The sequence below is a fragment of the Orbicella franksi genome, chromosome 4 (genome assembly GCF_964199315.1).
Source record: "Orbicella franksi chromosome 4, jaOrbFran1.1, whole genome shotgun sequence".
In the NCBI taxonomy this organism is placed as follows: Eukaryota; Metazoa; Cnidaria; class Anthozoa; order Scleractinia; family Merulinidae; genus Orbicella; species Orbicella franksi.
In genome coordinates this window covers 7,728,697-7,747,181 of record NC_138148.1, presented here as the reverse complement: position 1 = coordinate 7,747,181, position 18,485 = coordinate 7,728,697, and the positions used below count along the sequence as shown (strand labels likewise).

At 40.0% G+C, this 18,485-nt stretch overlaps 1 protein-coding gene across 1 annotated transcript; it reads right to left on the bottom strand.

Moving 5' to 3' along the window:
- Positions 1-7,213: 7,213 nt before the first annotated feature.
- LOC145484441 (dehydrogenase/reductase SDR family member 7-like) lies at positions 7,214-17,652 on the bottom strand. The gene is made up of 7 exons (XM_081463064.1): positions 17,360-17,652; positions 13,410-13,531; positions 12,277-12,469; positions 11,253-11,305; positions 10,926-11,042; positions 9,922-10,085; positions 7,214-8,906 (listed from the first exon to the last, which is right to left on the bottom strand). Exons 1-7 carry the CDS (start codon positions 17,625-17,627, stop codon positions 8,873-8,875), a joined length of 951 nt encoding a protein of 316 aa, XP_081319190.1. The 5' UTR covers positions 17,628-17,652; the 3' UTR covers positions 7,214-8,872.
- Between the last annotated feature and the right edge of the window lie 833 nt (positions 17,653-18,485).

Sequence of the window (18,485 nt, the reverse complement as noted above, 5' to 3'; positions counted from 1 at the left end):
CGCACAAATGCATGATAAATGGCGGAAGAGTGACTCCTGATGCTTGTTTTTATTGGCCAGATTTTCAGTCCTGCCACTTTAAAATGGCCTCCGCGGTCCCCGCTAATCTTTGCTTTCTGCACGTGTTAAAGGGAGATATTCGTCGCGGACTTAACGGGGTATCAGCAAATGCAGGTCGATGGTTGCCTCTTTTGGCGCTTATTACCATAACCTCTAGAACTTCTTAACTCATTGGCGAGCGTGATATCATCCGTGGCTCCGGTGCAAACTATTAATCTTGAGCGGCCCTTGGACTGTCCTCGGCATTGGCTGACAAAAAAAGTTATCTCCATATTATCAAGGTAGCGTGAGGTTTGTAATGAGGAAGTATTTGTCAAGTTATTTTGTTTTGCAATTTTTCCATAACCAGACCAATTTTTCCCAGAACAGACTAAACAAGCGAACTCAATATAGTTATTATCACGACTGGTTCGTTTACAACCCTGCTAATAATGTATAAATTTGTTTCCGTTGTTCATTCTCGGTAAACGAACACGCCGTCAAAATTAAACATTTATTAAATATGTTTTCCAAGCCGCTTTCGTGAAACTTAAAATCAAATTGTCTGCAGCGAGAATGAGAGAAAAAAGATTTTTACTCAATAACAACCTATTTTTCATGCGATGTTTTGAAAAAGTAATTCGTCCAAACTTTCATTTCTGAGCGGGCCATCTTAGCGGTTTGTATGACAAAATTTAGATCGCTCAGTGAACCAATCAGAATTCTTCTTTTTATCGATCGTGTACCAGATTGCCATAGAACAAAAACAAATTAAAAGTTCAATATTTAATGGACTGCTGCCACTCTCCCGGACTCTGCGCTTAGTGCAATAGTCCAGCTTTGACACGAACGTTCAGTCCTTTCAGGATATTTTTCGTTTCTTGAGAGACGCAAGTTCCATTTTTACCGGGCTATCACACATGATACAATACGAGAGAAATCTACCTTTTGCGTTTTATACCGACAAACTGTCAACGAGGCCAGCATAGTTTAGGCCTGACTACTGATAGAAAAAATGTTTAAGCTAGGCGAGTCCTTGTTCTCTCAGATAAAAGTTCGAATTGATGTTAACAAATATTTTTCAAATTAAATGAAACTGGAATGACATTTTGTTTCTCCTAATTAAATTACAGCTAAAAGTCGCACTCTAAAGTAAAAAGCCAGACTTTTAGGCGCGTATAATTTCGCTTTTTCGCTTGGTACTTGAGAAATCAATTAATTGTCCAAGGCATGGCATAAACCTTCAATCAAATTCTTGCTTTACGTCTGAAAAAACAATTTGCGGATTAGTATAAATGCACTTAATTAGAATATATTAACTCAGTGAAGAGGCATCCCACAGTACAAATTAAGCGGTGCATTTCATTCACCACTAGTAGAAAGAGCAACACTCGAATCTCTTACTCTTTGGTTTCCTGTTCTGGCACAGCTATGAACAAGTTCTCCTCCTCGTTGGTTTTCCTGTGCATCGTTGTTTCGTTTCTACTGTTCGTTTCTACTCAAGATGGCGAAGCTGCCTTAGCAATACCTCACTGTCCCCATAGACCAGGCTGCCCGAAAACGAGAGCCAAGAAAGAACCATTTCTGACCTGGAAATCACAGGTAAAAAAATAAATTCGGGTTTTATAAGAATGTTTAGGCTTCAGTTTATTTTTCCGCACGACCAGCAAAGGATTTTTGTGGCCTCAAGTATTTCCGAGGGACTTTCTACGTCTCTGGCTGATGATGCAATTAAGACTTACATATATACCGTGACGGAGTCTTCAGATAAGTTGCTGACCCAGCTTAATAACTTGAGTTAGCCCATAAACTGGTGTCTCTTGTTGTTACCAGAGGAAAGAGGAATTTTTATCCATTTCCATTCCTCAAACCACAAAAAAGGCGACCAAAACTTCTTGGGGTATAAGAGATTTAAGTGTCTGGTATCGGTGTTCATTTTAACTCATCTTTTGCATTTTGATTTGCCCCACGTGTGGGCGTGGAAAATACGCCAAGGATTGTAAAGATATATTATGTTATTGAACTTGCGTGAAGTCCGAATTGGAGAAAACTTTGTATAGTTCTTTTCTTCGCAGGTTTACGGACCGAGCCGCAGGCGAGTTCCATAAACCTGCGAAAAAGGAAAACAACGAAGATAACAATATTTCTCCAATACGGAGCAAAGAAGCTAGTTCAATAAAGTGTCTGCTGGTAAACTGATACGTCTCCACGACCCATTCCCGGTAAACGAGCACGCGAAAGCTAACATGTCATTTATTTACGATTCTCACGTCGCGTTTGTGAACATGTAACTGAATTTGTCCTCCAAAAATGAAGGTAAAAAGATTTCTACTTAACAAAAAACTGTTTATTTTGTGAATAAATTGAAAAAGCAATTCGCCGAAATCAATATGCGCGCGGTCCATCTTAGCGGTCCGTATTGCAAAATTTGGACCGTTAAAGGAACCAATTAGATTTCTCCTTTTGATCGCGGAGTAGTTGAGCCACATAAGAAAGAGCCACATTACACCTTGAAGTGCATGAATTGCCTGATAAGACACATAATCATGTCGTTTTTAACAATACATCGAGAAACGAGAGACCATTTCCAACACTACATAAAACTGTTTGTTTGATATTGCAATTGTTCTGTCAATAAACTCAACTGGAATTTCTGTTTTCAGTTGATTCGTTCCAGGAGAGCAAGCATTTGTGAGACCGCGCTCGCTCTAAACTGCAGAGGACTGGACGACGATCAAAGCTGAAACACCTGGCAACAGAAACTTAACGTGGGACAAAACCTGAACACAGGGCCATGTCAATAAAACAAATGTTTAAAAGTAATTAGCCTGCTTTTTCGTGCATTGTGTTTCTTATCTTGTTAAAAATATACACCATCTGATTCCATCTGGTTCCTTTTGGTCTGAAGCCCCCGGACTTATCAAAACCGGTCATTGTTTGATATACGTTGCGCGGGTTCAAATTTGTTAACAGTTGGACTTTTTGCTTCAGATTCGGTTTTTATTTTCCTCTTACACACTCATTATCAAAATCTAAAACAAAGGAAAAGGAAAGTCAAACTAGTCGTATAAAACTCAGACCAAAAGTCAAAAAAAAAAAAAAAAATCAAATTCTAAAAAGGGCAGGTGAGTCAAACCTGTATTAGGGCAACCCATTGAGCGGCCAGTTATGATAAATTTTGTCAGTAGCATAGTGTAAATGAAACCCCTAACTTCGTTATACCTTATTATTTATCATTTTTACCTATGTCCATCTACCTTAAAGCGTATGTTTGTATTTTAGTAAATTGACGTGTCCGTACTACTATAATCTTCACGCTAATTCATAACAAGCCCCTATTGTAGCTCATGATTAAGCAGTAACCTTCCATTTCCCAAAGGTGACCGGTTAATATGGCTTTTAGATTCAAAATTTCCAACCGAAAGATCCAAAATGTGCGTACCACCCCAGTATCGACTCGTACGAACTCGTAAGCTACTCACAGCTCAGTTTCACGAGGGTGGCAAAGGTGGGGTACCAATCACGCGTCACGCTGAATTTTTCCATTAAATCACGCATCACGGAGATTTTTTTCACCAATCATGCGTCACATAAAAAGAAGTAAGTACATCGCCAATTTTACTTTCTCGACCCTAAAAGCGTCGTTAAAAGAAGAACTTTACCGATTCAACAACAAAAATGCGTCGGCAAATATGTGACCTCTCACGCGAAAACATTCCTTACGGTATCTGTTCGAACGGCTGAACGCACGTGAACTAGCCTGCGAACAGGCTCCCAGCGCGCGAGGGAGGATAAAATATCCGTCGGGAACGGAAAAAAAAATTCGCCGAGCGAAGCAAGCCGTTAAGCGCGACAAAAAGAATTCCGCGAATTGCGCTCCCCCTGGTCACCATTCCGCTCTCGGCTCTCCCCGCTCGCCCTACACCACACTTGGCTAGTTCGCACTAAACCCATTAACCCAACCGGAAGCCTTTCCCAGGTTACGAGTGAACGGATAATTTGAATAACGATAGTCAATTTGCTTGTTCCAAGATATCTTAAGACCACTTGGTTCTACATGAGTTGATAACCACTCAATATGATAAGTAATGACGCTAAAAACGATTTAATGAAATGCAAACTGTGAAGGTAAATGTTAGAAATTCATGAGATGTGGGTTTTGTAGGTATATGTTGGGAATTAATGCGATGAAAGCTAGGTAGATATATGTGGGGGATAAACGAGATGTAGGCTGTGTAGGTATATGTGGGGGGTTGAGGAGATATAGGCAGTATAGGTATATGTTGGTGTTTAATGAGATGTAAGCTGTGTAGGTAGACGTGGGGGATCAATGAGATGTATACATTTGGGTGCATCGATGAGATGTATGCTGTTTAGGTGTATGTGAGGGATTAATGAGATGTAGGATGTGTAAGTATATGCAGGGGATTGATGAGATGTAGGCTGTGTAGGTGTATGTGAGGGATTAATGAGATGTAGGCTATGTAGGTGTATGTGGGGGATTAATGAGATGTAGGATGTGTAGGTATATGCAGGGGATTGATGAGATGTAGGCTGTGTAGGTGTATGTGAGGGATTAATGAGATGTAGGATGTGTAGGTATATACAGGTGATTGATGAGATGTAGGCTATGTAGGTGTATGTGGGGGGTTAATGAGATGTAGGATGTGTAGGTATATTTAGGGAATGATGAAACGTAGGGTGTGTAGGTATATGTGGGGGATTAATAACAAGTGGGCTGTAGGTATATGTAGGGGATTAATGAAATGCAGGCTGTGAGGGGATATTGGGGGATATTTATTGGGGGAATATTTATAGGGGGATGGTTGAGGAATAATACTTCATTAGGTATCCAGGAGGTATTGTTTTAAGAGAGATTAAGAGAGACGTGTATATTGCGGTGGAGTTAATTAGCCGCCCAACCATCCGGGTGGTGTCGCACTTATAAAGCGAAAGAACAAAAGACTTGGCTGTGAGCCGATGAAAAAGCACTGACATCATAGCCAAACTGGACAAACCAGTTTCTGACACCGGCTGGATTTGATCATTCAAAATGGCGGACATACCTTAATTTAAGGTTATAATATGCAAATGAGCCAAACATTCTTTATATGCACGCTTATGTTCTGTAACGGCTTTGTAATTTATGCTATACGTACAGTTATATATTTAAATACGCATTCACCTTGTGTATCTTGAGTACAGTAGCCAGATTAAGCCTTGTTTGATGACGTTTGTTTAAGGTTCTCTCTGCCATCTAATATTACGTGTTGCAGCGAAAGTGTAGTTCAAATGCGTCGACAACGTCCACCGTCTACGAATGCCTACGAGCGAAAACAACTTCTGGTGCCACGCCGCCAAAAGCATCACAATTTTCAACGTTATTCCACCAGATATCATTGTCTCCGCAAGATTTAGATTTGAGGTCAATTAAGTAGTGAGATCCTCAAGAACTGGAAGCTATGGAAAGAGAAATACTGTAATAATTACTTGGTTTGGAGCGGGAGAGCCCCGAGTATCAACTCGCCATGTTCAAGGACGTTATTGATGACGGTGGCCTTTAAGTGTTCAAAGCCTTTTTGCTATACTGAAGAAGAAGATGCAAACGATTGCTGTGTACGTAGTAATGGCTGGGGAAGATGAAAAGGTATTGCATCGGCGTAGTAACGTAAACGCGATTGTTTCAGCAGGAGGGAAAAATTTCCTACCGAAACGCTCGACAACTTAATCGCTGAATTAAAAAGAACCTTGGCAAAGGGCTGCAATTTATGTGATTTTTTACGGTTTTTGCACGATACTCTCATCAGCGTTCGATTGTTCTTGGGATAAAACAAGTGAGTAAAGTACAAAGCGGCCACTTAGGATGACAGACCGCGTTAAACATGTGTATCGACCTTCCAGCATCAGAGATGCAAATGTAGAGATCTTAACAATGACGACGGCGACGCCGAGGACAACGCCTTGTAAAATTGAATTTGCCCAGGATGGCCATGGCTCTAAAACCTCGCTCAGGCTAAATATGTAATGACAGCGTACAATTCTAAATGGAAATACGAAAAATTCGCAGTTCGACTCATCGTTCGCGTTCGCGGTCATTTTGCGTTGTTGTTTTGCAGAGGACGGCTTTGAAATGTACAAAGGTTTACTGAACACTCTTGTACAGCCTTTGTTTTGCTTATTAAACATTTTGTTTGGTGGTGCTCATTGACGTTGATAATCAGACGGCGTTCTTCAATGAGGCCTAAAAGAAAAAAATCGGAGAAGGTCCCGAGCAAAGGAGAAATGCACCATAAATAAACAGCGTAAAGAAATTCAATATTTAGGAGTGGAACTCTTTAAGGACCTCGATCAAGTTTAATATTCGTTATATGTTTACTAGCATTATCACGAACGATGACCCGGTGGCTAAATAAAGTTTTACTCTACTTACTTTTAATGTCGGATTTATCAGAAAGAACCTGGAATACATTTAAGAAAAACTCTTGTTATTCATTAGTAAGAGACTATCTGTACCCAAAAGGAAATTTATGACATCTAGATCTTGGATATACAATTTATTATCGAAAACCAGGGTATGTGATTCGCATACTAAAAGGAAATTCATGACATACAGATCTAAGGTGTACAACGACAAGCCGCTCGTTTTGTTAAACGTTTTTATTATTCCCTAATAAGACAATCGGGAGCCTGGTCACAGGCTGAGTTGGCAGAGATCTTGTATACGAACTGAGAAGACGTCTACGCCACCTTCGCCATGCTCTAATATACAGGCAATATTTCTGTCAAAGCTTTACACCTGCAAATCCTTTTCTGTGCGGCAACGTTTTTATGTCTGTAAAGGATATAACGTGACTTTTGAATTCAGTTAGGTCTTTATGACGACCTTCATTAAGTGGCACACAAACGTTTCCCTTGTGTAGTCTCTCGTTGCTTACGCAACTGTTTTCTCGAGCGGTATAAAATGACACCAGACTAACGTGTGTTATCGTTTCAGCCCTTTTGGCCGAAATTCGTTCAGACCTTTTATACGATAGCCGGATTCGGATATGGTGTGTCATATTCTCTTGGTCCATTGCACTGCCAAAAATGATCGGTCGACAAAATGGACAAAAATAACACTGAAGTTCATAGTCCTTTTGCAAAGTTTAACTATTTTCAATTGACTTATTCCTATAATTTGCATCACAACTTTTTGGACTTATAGTACCATGAGATCTACAAAGATCAAAGACATCAGGGGTCAAGAAAAGTACGAAAAGGACCAGAAAATGGTGTCACGTCTGCCACGATTTGACGATCTTTTTTTAAGACTCTATTTACTATTTACTTTGAATGAATTCTATCCTTCTAGTTCAAAGGACGTTCGCTTATCACGGAAATCTAATTGGTGAATCACGCACCACGTGCTTGTATAATAGCAAATCACGCATCACGTTATGTTCTGTCCCGCGTCACGTAGCTAATTTGGTCTCAATCACGCATCACGCTGCTAATTTTGGGGCGATCACGCGTCACGCAAAAACCCTTTGCCACCCTTTTTCACGCCCTCTGGTGAGTAGAACACGCAAAAAGGTGATCGACAAGATTCCGATCTCACTCCGGATTTTTGCGTACCGTATGCCCAAACCGTCTGAATCGCCCAGTTTCTCCGTGAAAAGGGTAGACAAACAGAAAGTGACTCGTTTTATTGAAAACAGTTTAATTTAAGGCAGAGTTGACATTAATAAGCTAAATTAGGTGATACACAGTCAAAAGATTGTCGATTCTTTTTCCCGAGATAGAATAATCGTTAAAACATATTACTTTACGATTTTTAACCAGGGTTATTCTAGGAATCACTAACGTGATCGAATAGTCCCCTTTTGATAGCTAATGCAGGTTTTTTGTTTGCAATTACCATTCATCTAGGAAACATGATTTACACAGTACAAAAGTTTTCTAAAGTCGTCTTCACTCATTATTTTAAAACAGAAAAATCATTCTTAAAGCTGCGAAATCACTCAGTTACTGTCAAAAAAGGAGCAGGCAAAGTACTCTTGGGCTTAAACCTCGTGTCTCACGTACTGTCAGAAAAAAGCACCAAGCCAGCTCTTCTTGGGCTTGAAACTCGTGTCTCAAGTACTGTCACAAAAAGGGACCAAGCCAGTTCTTCCTGGGCTTGTAACTCGTGTCTCACGTACTGTCACAAAAAGGGACCAAGCCAGCTCTTCTTGGGCTTGAAACTCGTGTCTCACGTACTGTCACAAAAAGGGACCAAGCCAACTCTTCTTGGGCTTGAAACTCGTGTCTCAAGTACTGTGAAACAAAGGGACCAAGCCAGCTCTTCCTGGGCTTGAAACTCGTGTCTCACGTACTGTCACAAAAAGGGACCAGGCCAGCTCTTCTAGGGCTTGAAACTCGTGTCTCAAGTACTGTCACAAAAAGGGACCAGGCCAGCTCTTCTAGGGCTTGAAACTCGTGTCTCAAGTACTGTCACAAAAAGGGACCAAGCCAGCTCTTCTTGGGCTTGAAACTCGTGTCTCAAGTACTGTCACAAAAAGGGACCAAGCCTGCTCTTCTTGGACTTGAAACTCGTGTCTCACGTACTGTTACAAAAAGAGACCAAGCCAGCTCTTCCTGGGCTTGAAACTCGTGTCTCACGTACTGTCACAAAAAGGGACCAAGCCAGCTCTTCTTGGGCTTGAAACTCGTGTCTTGCGATAATCTGTCTGTAGCTAAGCACCGCTGAACAGTAAACTTGTTCTCCCGGATGTACTGCAAACCCTAAGGAATTCCTTCAGCGGTAGACACAAAACGCTTGGTCTTCAGCAGGAAACTAGTACCACTCTCCGCTCTAACTGCCTTTTCGGTTTTTCCGATGAAGCCACCTTCATTAATAAAACGAAAATCAATTATGTTAGGCAGAATTTAGAATAAACTAAATGAAAGGAGAGAAGACGTATCGCTATGTTATAGACTAGGCTAGGCTAGGCTGGGTTTTGCTAGGCTAGGGTACCAAGAGAAAGGAAAGGGAAGATAAGAAAAGCGAAACGAGGAGTAGGAGAAAAAAGGGAATGGAAAGGAAGGGCAAGGACGAGAAAAGAAAGGATTGGGTAAGGCAAGTGAAGGGAATACGAGAGGCGTCCCAAACTGGTCCGCATTGACCCACATGGATGAAATCTCCCAGCAATTTTTCAGGTTACAGAACAGTCTCTTTGTAGATACACTTAGGTGGAGAGAAGCTGTGAGAGAAAAGTGTCCTGCCTCAGAGCATATACTGACATTGGCCCCTTCAGCATTTATGAGCCTAGACTATTCAATCCCGTCAATAGCAGCCACAGGGTAGTGGCAGAGGACATGACAGCAGTAGCAGAGGCAGAAATGGCAGTAATTAGGGAGTTTACGAAACCACGACGACAACGGCGTGCGCTATAATTCTTGGTACATTTCTTTGCCGTCCTTTGCAAGACAACAACGTGAAATGACCAAATTTTCGGTTGTCTAGAGAACGTGAACCACGACGGCTATTTTTTTTAAATTTTTATTTTAAATTTATCGCTGTGTTCCGGATTTAGTTTTGCGATAGTTTTGACAGTCATAAACAAAGCAAATGACTTAAGAGTATTACAAGATTCGTGAGTAAAATATAAATTCATTTTTTAATCGACGTTGTCGTCGGCGTCGCCGTCGTGTTTTCGTAAACTCCCTACTAACAGTAGTGGTGGTGGTGATTGTGATGGTGAGTGGCAGTGGTATTGGCCTCAGTGGTAGAGACAGCAGTGACTGAAACAACAGTTGGTGATGGTGGTAGTGGCGGCAGTGCTAGTGGTACCATGCTGCTCGTGGTAATCGTCTCAACATAGAAGAGAAAATTAAGAATACAAATAGAAAAAATTCTCTCACCAGTTTCCCACAACTGGTAAATACTGTGCAAGATATAAGTCAACCAATCGTTTTGGAACAGCAATCCAGACTTCTTTCAACTCGTTAACCATGGCAATAATAAGCAGATGCACTGCCCTTTCCGTTTTAATGGTACTTGGAGGAAAATCTTGATCTCTTCGAGTCTGTAAAATGTAAAAAAAAAGCAGGCATCACAATCTATCAAATTAATTACAAAATACTCCGGTATGTGTGCAAGTGTTTTTATGCTGAGGCAATGCAAAACTGCCACATGTGCCTTGTGAGCATTTAGGTCGGCACAGACAAGGGGATTTGTTGCGGGGATATGAAGGGGAAACGTGTTTCAGCAACAGTTTTCTGCGAGTCACCTTCACCTAACTACATCACGCCAAGTGGCGTATAAGGCCTCGAGTGACGTAGCTTTTTTGCGAAAAATTCTGTTGTGGGGACAAAAATTTCGCATGAAATTCAGCCGGCTTGAATTTAGAAATTGACATTCAGGGGCGAAATGACTTCAATTTTCAATGTCGCATCTTGTGCACTGCTCTTGCAAACGTTCCCTGCTACAACATAGAGGTGAACCGAAAAAAAATACGTGTGCAGTAGTTTGACAACGGTCCCAGATCAACATGCGTCCTTACTTCTTTGCACCCGTCCCGGCTTCACGTGCCCGTCACTTGTCCTCTGGTGTATGCCGACGTTTTGGTTTCTCGCACAAAACTGCTCAATAGACATAAACATTGCACTAGATTCTATCCCTGCTCCAAACAGCATACAGTGTAAATGTACCTCCATCATATTAATTATACAAGTACGAGTTAGAAGATTTACAAAGTCCATGAGTAGCCTGGTGACTGAGCTCTACATGTAGGTGTGTCTAATTGCAGTTGTTACCAATGTCAGCTACTGTCAGTAACATCCAGGACCTAAACACCTTGAGGATTTAAAGGTCAAGCTTCACACAGATCAATGAGTAAAACTGGGCAAGTTGATTTTCCACTTACCTGTAGGTTTTCTCGAAGAGCATTCTTTAAAATGTTTGAATGGATTAAACCAGGGCAAACCATAGTGACACCGACGTTTTCGTTATGAACTTCCATTCGCAATGTGTTGAAGTAACCCTGAAAATAATGTTAAGAACTCTCCATAAATGGTGCCAAAGAATCGACTTGATTATTGACTATTATTATGCTAAACTACTAGATTAGGTACTCAATTAACATGGTAGAGTTGATGGAGTGTACTCAAGATTACAACTTTTTTTTCTGATTTCTGGAAGATCTATAGGAGTCTTGATGTTCCTAATTTAAGGTATATGTATGAAAAAGTACCTGGAGAGCATGTTTTGAGGCTGCATATGCAGCACATCTTGAACCAGCTGCAGCTGAAAACAAACGATTTTAAAATGTATTAAACCACTGTAATTTATCTTTTCTCAACGGTTGACTCTATTTCATTGCAAGCTGGCAGTTTCCTGTTGGGAGAGGACCACACTCCAGCCATCCCATCACCCCTGCTCGGTGACCACACTCCAGCCACTCCCATCACCCCTGCTCGAAAGCTGTAAATGCTGTAAAGACAGTCCTGAAGACCTTTCGGGTTAACCCCTTCACCTGGGGATAACCCCTTCATATGGGGAGGCTCTGCCCAAAAGGGGTACCTCTTTCAGGCCTCAGGTATAAAACAGGGTTGGGATTTCACAAGTTGTCATTTAGTTGTCTGTCATTTAGGTAATTAAAAGGGCCTTTAATTACTTAAAATAGTTTGCACAGATGCACCTTGTGGCTGTATAAGCTTGATGGTCTCCAGCAAAATTGTTCAATTAACCACATTCCAAAGGTTTAGAAAAAGGAATCAGTGTGGCAAAGTAGGTATGTGAACTGAATACCTTTTACACTAACATGCATACAAAAAGCAATGGGGAAAACAGAATATAATTTTATCACATTCTACATTTCATCACCTTTCTATTGATATACTGTTTGTGGTGGTTTCCTTAAAAACAGCACGCATACAATTTTTTTCTGGAGGACACCCGCAAAGGTTTGGAGTAACCTTAAAATCATTTTAGCCAGATTTTAGTAAACTCTACATTCACATCCCACACAAGCGGCCCAAGTAGAGCTAAAAAAAACTTGAATTCCAGCTTGCCCTTTGGACAATCAGCTCTCAAATTTTGCTTGCCCTGGGCAAGTCTAAGTTTAATGTTTTCTTATTTCGTTGGCAAAATACTTGCCTGGGCCCTAGCTCATCACACAAGTATGAAAGAAAAGTAACCCGCCTGGCAAGAAAATCTACTCCCAGACAACCAGACAGCCCTTTTTGCGAGACCTACCCAAGATAAGTTTAACTTACCACATTTTCCAGATGCACTACTTAGAACAACAATTTGCCCACTTTTACTTCGAACCATGTGAGGGAGGACAGCTTTGGTTAATGAGATTGTACCAAGCACATTAATGTTCAAGACGGACAGATCTACATCAAGGTCACATTCTGAAGCTAAACCAAGTTGTAAAATGCCTGCATTGTTCACCAGGAAATCAATCTGTAATGAGAAAAAACACATGATATTTACCTCAACAGCTTGATATATATACATGCAGTGTAGGGAGTTTTAGATGCTGTTACTCAATTCATAAAGTTAAGTCAGGTTGGTCACACATCTGGTACTTAAGTTTTGAGTCAACTGTTGCCTTGGTCTTAACACTTGCAGTCTACCGCCTGGTAAAATTAAACAACAAGGGAAGTCCACTGGTATCTTTTATTACATGAGGTAATGACCGAGACACGTTCCATGTAGCATAAGAGAAAGAAATGAGCACATGGTTGACCAGTTGTGGTTTTCTCTTTGAGCTAGTTTTATTGCAAGCATTCCTCTAGTACGCAATAATTTGTACACAGTCCTGATAATTGTAACTCTTTTTAGGTGTCCCCAGTTAGCAGCAATGCTAAATCTCATTGGCAAGTAAATAAAGTTGTTATTATTATTATTATTATTATTGTTGTTGTTGTTATTGTTATTGTTATTGTTGTTGTTGCTGTTGTTGTTGTTATTATTATTATTATTATTATTAGTATTAGTATTATATATTAAGTGGATACTACAATCCATGACATCAAGGGGCCCATGCAAAGCTGCAACTTGTGTTAAAGGTTTGTTGACTCTTAAAATGGCAGCCAAGTGTTTGCATGATTCTGCTAATTAATTAAGATGTTGTGTTGCCTCAGAAATGTTCTACAATACCAGCAACCTTAATAGTGGACTTGAACAGTATACTAATACTATAATTTGAAAACTTTAAACCACTGAAATGGACAACAATTACAAACATCCCCATTTTTGAAAATTTGGAGACTGAGTTTAACAACCTCCCCTAGGAATGTGGCATTCAAGCTTGAAACATTATTCATCAAATTATATCAAATAAGTAAGTTTGTTTATTAATATCATAAATTTCTTTAATAATTATTAATTTTATTAATACCTTCCCAAAGTGTTGAAAAACTGTGGCTGCACAGTTGTTGTGTGATGTAAAGTCTGTAACATCCAGTGGCACAACAAGAAAATCTTCGTCAAATGTTAATGGAAAAATTTTACTTGCCAAATCTACAAAACAATAAGGAATTCAAGCATGTTAGTAAGCATGTAGTGACCCAATTTTTGCAGCAATTAGTTGCATTGCAAGGTAGTTTTCCTAAGCTGTTTGTCTGTTTACTCTTAGAGTAATACTGGTAAATGGTTTTAACCCAGGAGTTTCAGTAGTTTGTATAGTGTGATCGTGCAGGTGAGGGTAGTTCTGAAAAGAACTGTTGGTGTGACTGACGTTTCTACAACCTGAGCGGAATTCATCTTCAGAGTCAAGTGGATAACTAATTTGTTAGTCAGTCGATGATGTTATAACTCTGATACTTTGAAAGTGGTCAGTTTAGCCATGATGGTATTAGCTGAAAGACTCACGTAAAGTTTGTCAGCAGTCAATGGTCATAATTGTTTGGTAAGCTGCGACAACAACGAACTACAACTGACGGTGTACAGGAAACTGATGTATACTGACAGATTACTTGATGAATCATCCTACAGCTCAACTTCACACAAGGCCATGACTGTCAAGACTTTGATGAGACGAGTGCAACTAGTTTGTGACACATTGACAAAAACAGACACCTTAACCCATTGACGCCTGAATGAAATTGCCCGCGACCCACCCCTAATTCCCTGGCGTTTTTTGGAATATTTCTGAGCGAGCGAAAGCACAAAAATAAACCATATGCGCAGTAACCACAGACACAAGATCAGGTTTCAAGACATCGTTTATTTAAAGTTGAATAACTGAAGGGTCAAAATATTAAAAAATATTAGCAAAAAGAACTCAACCTAATGTGTAAAACTGATGAGAAAACAAGAAATTATATTATTTCTTTACCGCGCGACAAAATGTCCCACAGAAGCTGAGAAAATTGACTTTGCGAAAATGAGTTAATTATTGACTTCGGAGGACAAAAACGAACCAAATACACCAGAATTGAATTTCTTGTATTATAACGGCTAACATTTGAGAAAACAACAAAAAATAAAAACGAAGAACTCGTGTAAAAATCAATCTGAAAACAAGAAATCAAGTAATTTCTTCGCCGCGCGACGAAAATATTACGGCGCTGCGAAAGAAAGATGAAAGTCGTAAATCAAAAACACGACAAAAACAAGCGAATTATTTTGAGATCAGTCGTATTTCAACTGTGTTAAATCAGTGGCCATTTAGTTCTTTTCTCAGCGGTTCTGTAGTAGCTGAAAAAGACTCCAAAAAGTATTTGAACGAAGCGAATAAACTAAATAAACAAAGCGCCTGGAGGTCGCCGTAAATTAAATATGCAGAAATCCAGCGTGCAAGTTACTGTTCACTTTTAAAACCTAAAATTCCCAAATACAGGGAACCAAATGAAAGAAATGCGAAAGGAAGTTCAATAACAATAAATTTTTATTCACGCTGAGACGAAGAAACCTATTTAAAAGTAAAAAATTGTTCAAAATCTCGCAGACGTGCGTCGCTGCATGACCGCATGTTCAAATTATTCTTCACGCTAACGCGAAAGCTTGAGTTTCTGCCGACCGCTTTTGCAGTCATTTTAACGCCCGTGGCTTTACCAATCGTTCCAAAAGTTGAAATCAACTTCGAAGTAATAATGTACATTACCATTTTTGTTTCTGAAGTCCGAAAAGCCGCTTTAAACCTGCGATCTGTCGTCGAAACTTACTTGAAAGCGCTCCGATCTTCATGTTTTCTCGGCGGTTGTAGGAAGAAAAACTTCTTCACCAGAAAGTTTTGAGGACTCTGTACTCCTTGATCCTCCATTCTGAGGCCACCTGAACATTGATTTGTATTTTTCTTTTCTATTTTAAAGCCCAAAACAGTAATTTATCCGTCTTAGGAATGAAAGCAAGACCTTGGAAGTTTTTTAGATTTGGCCCGCAACGCGCCATGATTACCTGCACTTTTCGAGCGCGCGATTTTAAGAAGAAAAACCGTCTTTCTAGGACCCCTAAAGTCCTCTGAAAATATGCTCAGAAAGTCCATTCTGATTGGTTTATTTGTCCTTAAGAACAATAGAACAATAGGAGAACCAAAAAGTCTTCAGGGAGGGTAGGAAAGGCAATTGTCTCCATGTGCTTTTTTTCGGGCGGTTACGGGCGGCACAGGGAAATGGAGGAGTTTTTCGCACGGGCGGTTACGGGCGGCACAGGCGTCAATGGGTTAAACATGTTTTCACAAGAACAAGTACTTGATGAAACATTCACAGATTACTGAAACAGAAGCTGACAAAACCAACAGAAACCTGACACTTGTTACTACATGTACAGTGACTATGCCTTACATGAAGGACATCTCTGAGACCATCAAATGGATCCTACAGCCCTACAACATCCGTGTAGCCCACAAACCTACAACTATGCTATGACACTTACTGACCAATGTCAAAGACAAGGTTGAACCCAACGACAGACAGAGAGCAGTTTACAAGATCAAATGCTCCAACTGCCAGGCTTCCTACATCGGTGAGATGAGCAGAAACCTTAACACAAGACTGACTGTACACAAATGAGCAACAAGAAACTTTGATGCCAACAATCACATTGCTGTACATCCTCAACTGATGAACCACAGAAATGACTGGGACTCAGCTCAGTGCTTAACCTACAGTACAAACTATTTTCAATGAATGACTCTGGAAAGCTGGTACAGTCTACCTTAAAACAAACAGCTCTTAACAGAAGTCAGCAACTACTGGCACCTTACAAATGACTTATTCAGGACGTAAACAAAACCAACAAATGAACATCAAACAGACAATCTTAATTTGACTAACAATATACAGACCTCATACAGACCAACTTAATTTGGCCAAGTAAGAAACAGAAATGACTGGGACTCAGCTCAGTGCTTAACCTACAGTACAAACTATTTTCAATGAATGACTCTGGAAAGCTGGTACAGTCTACCTTAAAACAAACAGCTCTTAACAGTAGTCAACAACTACTGGCACCTTACAAATGACTTATTCAGGACGTAAACAAAACCGACAAATGAACATCAAACAGACAAACTTAATTTGACTAAAAATGTACAGACCTCATACAGACCAACTTAATTTGGCCAACAATAGAAGGATCGAAACTTACTTGAACCGACCAATGACTGCTGACAAATTTTACATTGAGTCTCTCAGCCAGTACTGTACCATCATGGCTAAACTGACCAATCACTTTCAATGGACCAGACTTATAACATCATTGACTGACGAAGACTACTCACTTGACTCAGATGACTTCTGCTCAGGTTGTCAAAGTGTCAGTCACCAACAACAGTTCACAGAAACCGAACTACTGTCTGTCCGTGTTTCCAGGGGCACTGGTCAATAAGTGATTTGTTATATACAAAATTACAACAAATTTAAGCTTATATAATCATGATAGTAGATCCATTATAAAATGGTGGGCGAGGATCTACATTCACAATAATATAATATAATAGCGGCAATGTTTTCTAGTCAGAGATTTTTGGCGGGAAACAGTTTCATTTCAAATGTGACCTCGAAGTAGCCAATGAGAGCTCGCGCTGTTGCGGAAAAACTCAGCTGATAAAATATCAACTACAGTCAGACCCCGCTAATTCGAACTCGGTCATTTCGAATTCTCCTTTATTTCGAACTCAAAACCATTTCCCTTGAATTTACCCTTCAGTCATTTACTATCGGCTATTTAGAACTCCCGCTATTTCGAACTATTTTTTCGTTTCCCCTGCGAGTTCGAAACAGCGAGGTTCAACTGTATGGGTCTTGTGATATTGGCTCATGAATTCTCCTCTAAGAAGCGACAGAATTCAAGAAGTAAATTGCTTGGCTTCGAGGGAGCCTTAAAAAAATCCCACATGACACTTACTTAAACACTGAGTTTTAACCCTCTCTAATTCATCTTTTCTCCTTGCAGACAGTACGAGTTTACAGCCAAACTGAGCCAGTTTGTAGGCCAAATGTTCCCCAATGCCACTCGACGCTCCTGTTATCCAGATAATCTTTCCTCGAAGTCTTTTGTCTGGTTTCTTCGCAAACCTCTCGTAGAAATGAAGTACTGCATCGCAATCGGAAAAGTAAATTCTGGTGATGAAGAGTAAAAGGAATACGACGCAAACCTCTAGAAACCCAAACATGATCGATCGCGTGCAAGTCACTGTAGCGCCCAGTTCTCTTTACACATGTTGGAAGGTGAGGAACGGTTTCGGGAACGCTGGGAACAACGGAAGCGAGGAAGACCTAATAGCTAAACATATCCCTAACCAAACACTAACTACTAACTACAAATCGTTAATGACTACTCGTTAACCGTTAAGTCTTATCGAAACACTAAGAACAAGAAAAAGACTAAGAACTACCTTTGTCAAAGATCCAGATTATTAAACTGGCACTGAATAGACCAATTTCGATATATTAAAATTCAGCTTAACACAATAGACCTCAGAACGGGGCTCTGGGGAATAAACCCCACAAACTCTGTAGTTATTTCCCAGAGCTTCGTACTGAGGTCTATTGTTTTAGGCTGAATTTTAATATATTGAAATTGGTCTATTGAACTCGGGTACACATGTTTGCTACCTCACATGACTTCCGACTGTACGCAAATGTGGGTGGCGTCATGCATAATTTAGTGTCTTTTACTGTGAGGACAGCATTCACTTCTGACTACCAGTTATGTTGAGCACATTGTTTGTGTTTGCTCTTTGGAGAAGTTGTCTTCGTTACATCGCAGTTGTGATAAAAAAAGGTGAGTCCTGCTCAGGCAGGCACAATATTTGAGTTATATAACCCACTTTAATACTAAGAATAGTGTCAGATTTTATTCAAACTATTTGTACATCGATTCGTGTTTTAATCATAGGCTTTGGTAGCTTTGCCGTTGGACAGAGTTAAGAATTACTTACCTTCCTCTATTATTGTAAAATTTTAATTGAACCCAAAAACACTACCTCGAAAGATAAAAAAAGAAGATAATTATACCTTAAATGTTTGTT